Source organism: Lagenorhynchus albirostris, chromosome 19 (assembly GCF_949774975.1).
Source record: "Lagenorhynchus albirostris chromosome 19, mLagAlb1.1, whole genome shotgun sequence".
In the NCBI taxonomy this organism is placed as follows: Eukaryota; Metazoa; Chordata; class Mammalia; order Artiodactyla; family Delphinidae; genus Lagenorhynchus; species Lagenorhynchus albirostris.
In genome coordinates this window covers 7031309-7043657 of record NC_083113.1, presented here as the reverse complement: position 1 = coordinate 7043657, position 12349 = coordinate 7031309, and the positions used below count along the sequence as shown (strand labels likewise).

The window sequence follows — 12349 nt, the reverse complement described above, 5'->3', positions numbered from 1 at the left end:
CAGAGACAGAGGGGAGCGAAGGAGACAGAGGGATGGAGAGAAGGCGGGCAGCGAGAGGGAGGCAAACAGGAAAAAGGGGGAGAGGAGAGTGAGACAGGGAAATTGAGGGAGAGAGAGAAGGAGAGGGACAAAGACGGGGTGGCAGGGAGAAGAGGAGGGTGAAAGACAGAAGGGAAAGGAAAAGAAAGAGAAAAGAGAAAGGAGAGAGAACCAGGAGGCGGGGAGAGTAGAGAGAGAGGACTGAGCAAGGAGAAGGCCGAGCTGAGGGGGAGGGTGGGCAACGCAGAGCGGGGAGAAGCGTGCAGAGGCTGGAGGAAATGGAGACCAGGTAAGACGGAGACTGAGCCAGCGGCAACACGGCAGGATGGGGAGAGAGAACCAGAAAGATGGAGATGGAGCCGGAGACAGTGAGAGCAAGACAGACGAGCGCTGGACAGAGGCGGAGGCTCTCGGGTGCACAGACTCAGCCCAGGGGTGGGGAAGCGTGGGTGCTGGTCCCGCCACCTTGCGGGCCTGGCCCCTCCCACTCACCAGCTGACTGGGGCTCAGCCTTCCCACCTGCAAAATGGGGGTGCTGATGGCACCTTGAGCCCCTGCCTGCCACATGACAGAGGCCTGGGGCGGTATCAGCGCTCAGGGATCCTAGCTGTCAGTGTTGTGCATGATGAGAGGCCAAAGGAAGGGAGGAGAGAGGGGAAAAAATACCCAGAAAGGCATGACGGTTTTGTATCCCGTGGGCGGTCTCCACACCGGTCCTGGATTTCTGAATCTGACAGGTAGGTAGGGAACTGTCTTGTCCAAGGGACCAAACTCCAAAACAGATGAGGTTCCCTCTGACCCGGGATCCAGGAAGCCAGGCTGTGTCTTCTCCAAGGAGGCAGGCCTGGCCGGACTCCCAGGTCTGAGGGAGGGGGCTGGGGGGCCTGGCTTCCTGGGTCCCCAGTGGAGAAGGGGGCTGTGGACTTGGACTTCTGAATCTGGGGGAGGAGAGGAGGCTAGGGGGCCTGGATTGCGGGGACCTGTGGGGAGGAAGGGGCCTGGGGCCTGAATTCTTGGGTCCCTGGTGAGGAAGGGGCCGAGGGGCTGACTCCTGGGTTCCTTGGGGAGGAGGGGGCCGGGGGCCCGCATTCCTGGGTCCTGGCACCCACCCGTAGAACCGACCTTGCGGGGCCTTCGCCGCACACAAGCTCGTGTCTGTGGGTCCGTGTCGGGGGCTCACCATCGCGGCTGGGGCCTCCCCGGCCCTCCCCGCCCTCCCTGGCCCCCGTCTGTCCGTCCAGTCCATCCGTCTGTCTGTCCACCTGCCGCGCCCCCCGGGCTGAGGTAGGAGGTTGTATAGTTGAGGAGGACACCCACGGAGATCACTATACGGCCTCCTAGCTTTCCCCAGGCTGCGCCCTGCACGGGACGGCCCGGCGGGGACCCCTGACCCCGGTCCCCTGCCCCACCCCGCCAGGCTGGGGAGAGGGGCTGCCGCAGGGATCGTGGGAGGAGAGGCTGGGCTGTTCCTCGTGTCCTCGTCCCTACATTCCTTCCTGCCCCTTCCCTCAAAGAGTTTCTCTCGCATCAAGATATCTCTGTTTTGCTTCCTCTCTGTCTCTCCATCTCCGCTGGGTCTCTGCACAGTGACCTCTGAGACCCTGTCTCCATCTGTCTCTTATGGTGCTTTCTGGGTCTCTGACGCTCCCCATGTCTCTCCATGGCTTGGTTTCTGTCTTTCGGGCCCTCACGGTGTCTCTGTGCCATGTCCATTTCTGCTGCACCCCACTACCACACCCCAGGGCTTGGCGGGCCCCCGCACACCGTACTGCCGGCCTCTGGGTCCCTGAGACCCTTTAACCTGTGAGGATGTCCAGGGTCACAGGTGAGGTTCTTGGGAGCCTGGCATCCGGCCCAGCCATCAGCCTGGGGTCCGACCCCTGACCCCTGACCCGACACACCCTTCCTCCCTGAAAACCCTGGAACCTGACATTGGACTGGAGACTGCAACCTGACCTCTGACCCTGTATCTTGAGCCCCTCCCCCACACCGCTGTGACCTCACAAAAGTCTCCAGCTTCTCCACAGGCTGAGACCCTCCGCTATGGCCCTTCTGGCCGCAGGGAGCGCTGTGCCGTCCGCCCTGGTGGCCCTCACGGTCTTCCGGGCCTCCGCCTGGGCCTGTCTCCTCTGCTTCACGTCTTACAATGAGCGCCTCCAAATCTGCCAGATCTTCGTCGGCCTGGAGAGCCCCGACCTCGAGAAGTGTGAGGAGGCCTTAACAGATGCCTTTAAGGGCCTCCAGGACACTGAAATCAGTGAGGAGACACCCCACATCCTCCAGGGCCCCGAGGGGGGCATGTCGAGGGAGGGACCAGAGAGGCCTGGAGAGACTGAGGGGAACAAAGGTTCAGAGACGGGAGGATGGAGACTTTGCGGGGGCCAGAGACTCAGAGACGGGAGGACAGAGGCTTTGCAGGGGCCAGAGACGGGAGGACAGAGGCTTTGCGGGGGCCAGAGGCTCAGAGACGGGAGGACAGAGGCTTTGTGGGGGCCAGAGACGGGAGGACAGAGGCTTTGCGGGGGCCAGAGACTCAGAGACGGGAGGACAGAGACTTTGCAGGGGCCAGAGACGGGAGGACAGAGGCTTTGCGGGGGCCAGAGGCTCAGAGACGGGAGGACAGAGGCTTTGCGGGGGCCAGAGGCTCAGAGACGGGAGGACAGAGGCTTTGCGGGGGCCAGAGGCTCAGAGACGGGAGGACAGAGGCTTTGCGGGGGCCAGAGGCTCAGAGACGGGAGGACAGAGGCTTTGCGGGGGCCAGAGGCTCAGAGACGGGAGGACAGAGGCTTTGCGGGGGCCAGAGACTCAGAGACGGGAGGACAGAGGCTTTGCGGAGGCCAGAGGCTCAGAGAGAGGCAGAGGAAGGTCCACTTTGGGAATGTGGTGTTGGGGAACCGCTTCGCCCCAGCTCCTGCCTCCGACCTCCAGACTACGAGGAAAGGAGCCATCTGCACGACGCCTTCACCCAGATGACCCACTCCCTGCAGGAGGTGGCCGCCGCCCAGGGTGAGTGGGGCGGGGCCGGCAGCAGCGGGAGATGCGGGCTTGGAGCCCCCAGGAGATGGATGTTTGTGCGGGGAAAGCCCAGAACTTGACAGCGATCTCGCAGGAGGTGACGCTTGGAAGCTGAGGGAGCTGGGCAGCCTTGTCCGGGAGAGGAGATGGGCAGGGGCTGGTGGAGACAGTGCAGAAGTAACTTAGAGTCTCAAGCCAGCTGGGATCAGGGAGATGTGCGTTCTGACCTCACTGTGTGGCTTGCCCTCTTCCTGGCTATGAGATTCTGGATGCATCATGTCCCCCCCGCCCCCCCGGGCCTCAACTTACCCATCTGAGAGATGGGACAATCTCCTTGCCTCCCAGGGTGGCCTCAGAGCGCAGTGAGAGGCAGGGCTCCCCCAGTGAGACAGACTTCAGGGAAGAGATCTTCCTCTAGGATAAAACACACATATTCCCTACAGTTAACAAAGTAATTCCACATTTTTGACATGTGAGGCTATTAGGGGGCCGGAAGACAGGTAGGAACAGGGAGAGAGAGGATGATTCAGGTGACAGCTGTGAAGGGAGACAGGCACACGTGACAACCTTGGGGTGGGTGAGACACACACTCTAGAGAAACACATGCATGTGCCGGTGGGGAGGGACCTCAGGGCTGGGGCGACCCTTGCGGCCGAAGGGCAGCATGAGCAGTGATTGCAGCAGGCCACTGTGGTCACGTGACACAGGATCCCCCACCCCCACCCCCATGCCCGCAGTGTGCTGGAGACTGGGGGTGGGAGCGCTCACTGCTTTGCAGCATAAACTGGCCACGTCAGTGGTCTGGGGGCTCTGCACTTATTTCTGCATCTTAGCTGTTACTTCTTTCGCTTCCTGCTCTTGCCACGGAGCTTCTTTGACAAAGATCCCTAAACGTGAGGAGGTTCCCATCTATCCAGGGGGCTCCCGGGGGGTCCAGCATGGAGAAGACTTCAGCTGCGGATCCCCCACCCCCAAAGGGAGAGCTGAGGAACTCAGAGCTGACTGGGGAGGAGGGAGGAAGATTCCAGGAGATGCCTGTTCTCCCCGGTTTAGGCCAACTTGTCACACAAGGTTTTGAAAAGAGCAGAAACAAGTCCAGCTCTGAATGTAGAAGACCCTGGCGAGGGCTGTGTGTGGGACCGACTGGAGCAGGGGAGAGCGTGGAGGCTGGGAGGCCTGGGTGGAGGCTGCTGTGAAGGAGGCCAGAGCTGGGGTGGGGACTGTGAAGGTGGAGAAGAGGGAATCGGGTAGAGAGAGTCAAGGGCAGGGGGGATGGGGCTTGGATCTGATGAGCTGTTCAGGAAAAGGGGAAGAGGAGGATTAGGGGCCGTGTCCGGGGTCTGCCTCCATGCCTGAGGGGGCAGAGGGTCATCCCTGAGACCGGGAGCCTGGGAGGAAGAGCAGGGGTGGGGGCAGATGGCCAGCTGGGCGAGGATGTAATGACTGCGAGGGGCCTGGGGGACATCCAGGTTCAGCTGGGAGTCAGGGAGACTTGACACTCTGTCCTGAAGGAGCAGGGCTGTGAGCCGGGGAAGGGCAGGGTCAGCTCTGCGTGCAGGAAGATCCTCTGGGGCCACATGGAGGACGGACTGGAGGGAGATGGGAGGCTGGGAGAAGCTGGTACTCCACGGATATTTATTGAATGTGCCAGGAACACCACCAGGGACACAGCTGTGACCAAAACTGCAAGCCACCTGCCCTCAGGTTGCTTATGTTGATTATTGAACATAACAAGTGAAATGCCATTGATGTCGGTTGGTGATCTGTGCTGTGGAGGAAAACAGAAGGGGAACAGAATGGGGTGGCCATTGGGGTGATCAGGAGAGTTGCAAATGAGAAGGTCCAATTGAGCAAAGACTGGAACGAGGGGACAGTGAGAGCCGTGCAGATAACCTGGGGAGAGAGCTTCCAGGCAGAGGGGAGAGCCAGTGCAAAGGCCCTGGGGCCAGTGGTTCTTTAGCCCCACAGTGTATGTCAGACTCTCCTGGGAGCTTATTAAAATGCAGACTCCTGGGCCCCTCCCTCTGTTTCTGAGCAGTAGGTCTGAGGTGGGGCCCAGAAATGGACATTGCTAACAAGTTCCCGGGAGCTGCTGCTGCTGTTCTAGGGACACACTTTGAGAACCACTATGGTGGGCCCTTGGTCTGACTTTAGCCAAGGTGGCTCCTCTTTCCAGCTTATACTCAATGACCATCACTTTAGCCAGTCTCTTCAGCTTTTGCTCTTGATATGGGGAAGCCATTGGAAGATTTTAAGGAAGGAGGGGGTCTGACTAAGGCCACGTGGGTCAAGGGCAGAAGCAGAGAGACCCGTGAGGTCAGTGGTGGCTCGGACCAGATGCGGTGGTTCAGGTGGGCCCAGACCAACCTGCCCCTTATACGGAAGATGCTGTGTTTTGTTTATATGTTTTTTTGCTGGCCACGCAGTGTGGCATGCGGGATCTTAGTTCCCTGAACAGGGATCGAACCCGTGCCCCCTGCAGTGGAAGCTCAGAGTCTAAACCACTGGACCACCAGTGAAGTCCTGGCAGAGTTACTTGTTAATTATCTTCCTAAAGGATATCCTTGTATCAGCCCTAGGAGGTGGAGTTTTATAGCCCCATTTTCCAGATGGGCAAGTTGGGGCTCAGCTAGACAGGGAGGATGGACCCAGGAGATGTCTGGACCAGACATATATGGGGTGAGGGGTATGGGGAGAAACGAGGATGACTCCCGGGTCTCTCCCAAATGGAGGACCTGAGAGATGGACGTGCTGACTCAGAGTGGCTCCCGCTGGTGGCAGGTGACACTGTTAGCGCATATAAACCATGGAATGGATAATGTGGTGTCAAGGAGGGCAGTGTATGTACCACAGGTAGTGGTCGCATGTGGAGGCTCTGGAGTTGGACCACCTGGGTTCAAATCTAGCTATGTGACCTTGGGCTGCCTTCCTAACCTCTCTGTGCCTTGGTTTCCCCATCTCAAACTTGGGGATGGTAATACCAGTAGTTGACCCTTCTATGACACGGTTTGCCAGGCGCCATTCCAAGCACTTAGAGACATTATCCCACATGGTCGTTAAATGGTACCTGGCACATAGTTTGGAAGGGGAATGCTTTTATGTTGTACGACATTAAATCCTCCCCGCCAGCCCTGTGAGGTAGACGCCAATATTGTCCCCGTTTTATGAACGAGGAAACTGAGGATCAGGAAGGTTAAATACTTGGCCGAGGTCACATAGGGAGGAGGATGTGTGATGGCTAGCTCAGGTGTGCGACAGGTGTGCTTATCATCGGAAGAGACAGGACTCAAACCCAGATGATCAGAAACAGTTGAAGTTCCTAATGAAGCACCTCTTTTGGGGGAGACTTTATAACATCCACCCGCGCCCCCTTGTGGTTCAGTGGATATAGCCCCTGCCCCTTGGCCTCTCTGGTTATTTCACTCCATCCCTACTTTACTCCCATGCTTCTCCCCTGCCCCATGGCTGACTTGGTGTATCCCTTCCCCGTGAGTCATTTGGTTTGGTCCACAGATATTCCTTAGATGCCTCCTCCAACATCCTGGCCTCTCATTTGAGCACCCGACTCGGACCACATCCTCCCGACCATCCTGCCATCTCCAGACCACATGCCTGCCTTGTGGCCAAGGAGAGACCACTAAGTCCTCGACCCCTCATTTTGAACCTGCTTCCTGGCTTCAGCGCCCCCTCCAGCTTCTACCCAATGATCATCACTTCAGCCAGTCTCTTGCCAATATTCTCAATTCCGTCCTGTTTTGTACGGTTTTAAATTGCAGAGAAACCTGCACTGGCTTAAGTAAGCTAGAAGTTTATTCCTCCCATAAAAAATAAGTCTTGAGTTAGGCACTTAAGGCTAGTATGGCAGCTCCATTTTCCTGGGAACCCAAGCCCCTTCCAGCTTTCTGCCTTACCATCTTAGGGTATACCCCCTTATCCTCATGGTCCTTTATAACTGCTAGAGCGCCAGCCATCAAATCTAAGTTTCAGGCTACAGGATGGAGGAAGGGGAAGGGGTCAATAATATGTCACCATTTCTCTCTTAAGCCTGCTTTCTGTAACTCACACATGACATTTGCACTTAATCTCAGGGAGCAGAAGTTGGTCATATGATCACAGCTAAGTCACATGACCACAACTAGCTGCAAGGGAGGTTGGGAAATGCAGTCTTATAGCTGAAGCCGGGAAGGGTGCTTTCTCAGCTAAAATGCAGTATTATGTTACTAAAGAGAGAATAGATATTTTGAGGCAACTGGCAATCCCTGTGTATTTGTTTGCTAGGGCTGCTGTAACAAAATACCACAGACCGGGTGGCTTAAATAACAGAAATTTATTTGTTCACAATTTTGGAGGCTAGAAGTCCAAAATCAAGGAGTCAGTGTCAGCAGGGTTGGTTTCTTCTGAGGCCTCTCCCCTTGGCTTGTAGATGACTGGCTTCCCTCTGTGTCTGTGTCCAAATTTCCTATTCTTCTAAGGACATCAGTCATATTGGATTAAGGCCCACCCTAAAGACCTCATTTTAACCTAATTACCTCCTTAAGACTCTATCTCCAAGTACAGTTACATTCTGGAGGACTGGGGGTTAGGACTTCAACATATGAATTTGGGAGGGAGACAATTCAGCCCATAGGACCCTGCCACGTTTCTTGATTTCCAAAACCGCCTCCACCTGTAAATCATTCCACCCATCCACTTTGAAAAAGCCCCAAAACATTATAGCTTGGAGGCCATTTCAGTGGTCAAAACTCAAACATCCATAAGGACAGAGAACATAAAAAGAGTGAGGGACTTCCCTGGTGGTTAGGACTCCACGCTTCCACTGCAGGGGGCACAGGTTCGATACCTGGTCGGGGAACTAAGATCCCACATGGTGCCATGTAGCATGGCCAAAAAAAATAAAATAAATAAAGAAGAGAAAGAAAAGGAAGGGGAAAAAAAGGAGTGAAAGAGGGATAGAAATGAAGAGGCTGGGAGCTCTGTAAAAGTGGGTGTGTGCCCTGTCTGAAGGGGGAGGCTGCTACTACGCTCCGGCTAACTGCTGCCTCATGGAAATACGGTCTCTCTTACATCTCTTCCAAGTTTCTTAAAGGGATGCCAAACATTTTATGTGACTTTTCCCAAATTTCATATGATGGCAACTGGTTCATTTTAAAAAACACTTTCCAGGCCAAATATAACACATCCAAAGGATGGATCGGGGTCACTGCCTCCAGCTGTGGTCTCCATTCCAGTTGGATCCTGGAATTCATTCTACACATACTTATTTCTAAGACTCAGGGCCCTCTCCTGGGTTCTGAGGACATAGCACTAAGAGACAGACTTAAATGCTCACTATGTATATATAAAATATGTATTTGTGGGCTTCCCTGGTGGCGCAGCGGTTGAGAGTCTGCCTGCCGATGCAGGGGACACGGCTTCGTGCCCCGGTCCGGGAAGATCCCACATGCCGCAGAGCGGCTGGGCCCGTGAGCCGTGGCCGCTGAGCCTGCGCGTCCGGAGCCTGTGCTCCGCAACGGGAGAGGCCACAGCAGTGAGAGGCCCGCGTACCGGGAAAAAAAAAAAATGTATTTGCAAACTGGTGAGAGCTATAATGGAATGAATGCAGCACTATTAGAGACAAAAACAGGGGACTGGATTAGATTATACTTGTCAGGGAAAGCCTCTAAGGAGGTGGCACAAGGTGTGACATGAAGGATGAGTAGGAGTAGGGGTAGAGATGTGCTGGAAACTGAAGGCGGCACGTGCAAAGGCCCTGAAGTGCTAGAGGATATGGTTCTTTTCATATTAGGGGAAACGAAAGGTGGGTATTAGGGATGGAATAGAGAGGGAGAGTAAGCCAGACCATAGAGCCTCGGAGGCCTTGGAAGACATGTGACCTTTATCCTCCCCTTTCCCCTCAACAAGATAACACAGATGATGCTGAGGGGTTCCATCAGAGAGGTTAGTCCAGAGTCAGCAGAAGGAAGGAGGTTTGGGGATCTGTCAGCCTTTGGGGTAGACAGGGTAGGAGGATGTGGCCTATACCAGAGACATGGGGGTCGAGAGGGGTTGGGGGAGGGGCACAGGCACGATGACGGCGAGTTCTGTCAAGCTCGGCCAGCCTTGGGGAAGGGTCTTTACTACAAGGACTCCCTCTACCCTCCAGGGTCCTTTCGGGTTGCCTTTCCTCATGCCGCGGAGAAAATGCAGAAGATTATATTACAGCTTAAAGAAGGTAAAATAGACCATCTCCTTCCCCCAGGCACAGACAATTAGAAAACCCCACTCCCGAGACCCCCATCTGCTCCCTTCAGCGCAAACCCCTGGCCCGATCTCTGAGCCGAGCTTCCCTTTGTGGGTCACTCGGGACACAGCCTCTTCCTCTGCTTGGACCACTCTGGGTCCGGCCCCGCCCCTCCGACGGAAGGTTATCTCTAGCTGGAACGCTTCTTAGGACGGTCCCGTCCCAGATTAGCCCGGGCCTCTTCCTGGATCTCTGTGTCTGGCCCTGTGCACTCTGAAAGGTTTCCTTTCCAACCGGGCCGCCTTAAGGGCTACTTCCAGCCTGACCACACCTCTAACCGGGCCCCCTAGTTAGACTTTGTCCCCTCCGAGCATCGCCCAGGATCTAAGCCCGCCCCGTTTGACGGAATACACCGGAACTGGCCCTGCTTCCTTGGTGAGAGCAGCAGGCCTGCCGCCCTTTTCCCCCCACCCCGTCTTAGATGCTAGCAGCAGGCCTGTGCCTGACCTCTTAGTGGAATGCTGCAGGCCTGGCCCCGCCTACAGGTGGAATGCTGCAGGCTTGGCCCCGCCCCCCAGGTGGACCGCGTCAGGCCTGGCTCTGTCCTCTTGGAGGAATGCATCCGGCCCTGCAACGTTTCCTCTAGGGGAACTTCAGGTGGGCACCTGCCGCGACTTCCAGGGTAGTAACGCTTGCTTTCTCTCCGCAGTCCAGGCCTGCATCCGTCCCTGCGGTAAGCACATCATTCAGAGCTCAGAATTGCGGGGGAAGCGGGGTGGTAGGGGTCGAAACCTGGGACAAATGGGAGAGGACGGGTGGGCCTCTGATCCGAAGGGGGCCAATACGAGCCCCGGGAAAAAGTAAGTAAACCAGGTATTGTTCACAAACCTCATAAAAGGCGGGTCCGAAAACCAAAGCAAACCAATAGGGATCCTACAGGCTGGAGCGTGGTGAGAGCTGGCAATGAGCACAGGGAAGGCGGGGCCCAGATTCTGTCTGGCAGGTAGAATCCAAGGAGGTTAAATAGACCTTAAGGTGGCCGAAGGGACCCGGACTAGGGGAGGCAGGTGGAGTCCAGATCCAGCGTTCCCGTCCCATAGGACTCCAGGAGGTCGCCCGGCGTTTCCGCTGCCGAGGATGCTACTCTACGGTCTGCGACCTCCCGTTAGACTGCCCAGGTGAGGGGCGTGGCCTTGAAGGGCAAGAAACCTGAAAAACTGGAAGAGGGAGCTGAGTGCGGAGGAGGCGTGGTCTGGGGGCGGGGCCGGACGTGGGCGGGCCGAGGCGGTGATGAGGACTTGTCTTCAGTTCAGGACTTGACGGTGACTCGGGGTCATCAGGCTATGTTCTTTTGCACTGTGAACTTCCAGCTGCCTAAGGAAGAGATCACCTATTCCTGGAAGTTCGCAGGAGGTGTGAGTCGGGGAGGGTCCAGCATGAAGACAGGAGGCGGGTTATGCTTTACTAGAGGATGGGGAGTCAGGATGCAGAGGGTGGGACTCGGTCTAGATTCAGACTTCGTGCAAGGGGAGGGTCTCGGCATTTAAGGTAAGGGGCAAGCTCACAATGCAGAACCAGAGCTCAGGGGTGGGTTATCCGTAGTTTTCGGCGGGAGAGCAAATACTAGGGCCAAGAGGCGGAGTCAAGACTTAGGAGGCGGGACTATGCGTGAAAGATCGGCGAATAAGAGCTGAGGGTGGGGCCAGGGCTCAGAAAGTCGTGGTCTAGCTCGGGGGCGGGGCTTTACGTTGTGGTTTGGCGAGTCGGGGCGGAGAGAATCTCTTCTGGGCTCGGGGCTGGGGGCCCTCCTCCTCTCGCCGCTCCAGCCCAAGCGTCCCGCAGCTCCGGACTCAGGACCTGTCCTACTTCCGAGAGATACCAAGGGCCCGAGGATACCTGGCTCGGATCCGGCCGGTGCAGCCCACGCACCGCGGCACCTTCTCTTGCGTGATCACACACGACCAGCGGCCCCTGGCGCGGCTCTACTTCTTTCTGAACGGTGCGGGAGGGGCGGAGCTGCGCGGGAGGGGCGGGGCTACGTGAGGGGTGGGGCTCGTGCCCGGCTGACGTGCGCGTCCCCGCAGTGACAGGTCCGCCACCGCGCGGGGAGACTGAGCTCCAGGTCTCTTTTCGGGAAGTGTTGCGCTGGACGCCACGGGAGGGGGAGATGATCGAACCCTGGACGCCCAGCCTGGGCGAGCTGCTGGCCAGGCCCGAGGCTCTAACGCCGGGCAATCAGTGCCTGCTCGCGGCCGCTGTGGCCTTAGCCTCAGCCAGTGCGACCGTGCTGGCGTGGTGAGTCCCTGGGACCCCAGAATCCCAGCATCTGGCTCTCCGTTCCCAGACCCAAGAGTCTGGGTCCCCAGCCCCTCCTCCCTCAGATCCAGAAGTCTGAGTCGCCAGACCCTCTTAGGAGTCCAGGCCCCCACCCCGTCCTTCCTCAGACCAGGAGTCATAACCCCCAACCCCTATTTTCTCAGATCTAAGAGTCCAAGCCCTATCACCACCTTTGGGACCTAGGCTCCAGGACCCAGATTTCTGGTCCCCAGCCTCTCCCACACACACACACGAATATCTCCTTTTTTCCCCAGGATGTTCTTTCGATGGTACTGCAGTGGCGACTAACAAAGCTATCTTTTTTATCCTATTTCCATCCCTAAAATAAAGAATCTATTTCAGCTCTCTAGATTCTTTCATCTTCGAAGGTGGTCACTACTAACTTAGGAGGAAGAGAGGCACACCCCAAAGATGCCCGGGTGCCCATGCCCCCATAACGACGGTAATAGGCGCAGCTGTCGCAGTGCAGGGTCCTGTAATGAGGCGTTAGGTGCAAGCCCAGACCCCTCCCCGGATTTCTGGCAGCATCCTGGACATTTCCGCCTGCAGCAAGTCACCCTTAAAGAGTCCTTGATATCGCCCTGAAAGCCTGTTCCTCCCCCCCGACTTTTGCTGTCATAAAGGGCACCATCATCCACCCAGCTGCTCAACCAGAAACCGAAGTTGCGTTTAATTCCTCCTCCACTTCCAATCTAGTTCCAAATCTCAGCCTTTTCAATTCCTAAATATCTCATGGAG

The 12349-nt window shown here is 56.7% G+C and overlaps 1 protein-coding gene across 8 annotated transcripts; it reads left to right on the top strand.

Moving 5' to 3' along the window:
- The first annotated feature begins 12 nt into the window (after positions 1-12).
- Positions 13-11952, top strand: SPACA6 (sperm acrosome associated 6). 8 transcript variants are annotated; one of them, XM_060130810.1, is made up of 9 exons: positions 13-2296; positions 2968-3045; positions 9197-9265; positions 9984-10007; positions 10375-10452; positions 10583-10689; positions 11117-11273; positions 11359-11569; positions 11866-11952. In XM_060130810.1, exons 1-9 carry the CDS (start codon positions 2083-2085, stop codon positions 11897-11899), a joined length of 972 nt encoding a protein of 323 aa, XP_059986793.1. In that variant the 5' UTR covers positions 13-2082; the 3' UTR covers positions 11900-11952. The 8 variants fall into 8 exon arrangements, with proteins under 8 accessions (XP_059986793.1, XP_059986789.1, XP_059986788.1 ...); XM_060130806.1 differs by lacking the exon at positions 13-2296 and having other exon boundaries at positions 2304-3045; positions 11365-11569; XM_060130805.1 differs by lacking the exon at positions 13-2296 and having other exon boundaries at positions 2304-3045.
- Positions 11953-12349: the final 397 nt, after the last annotated feature.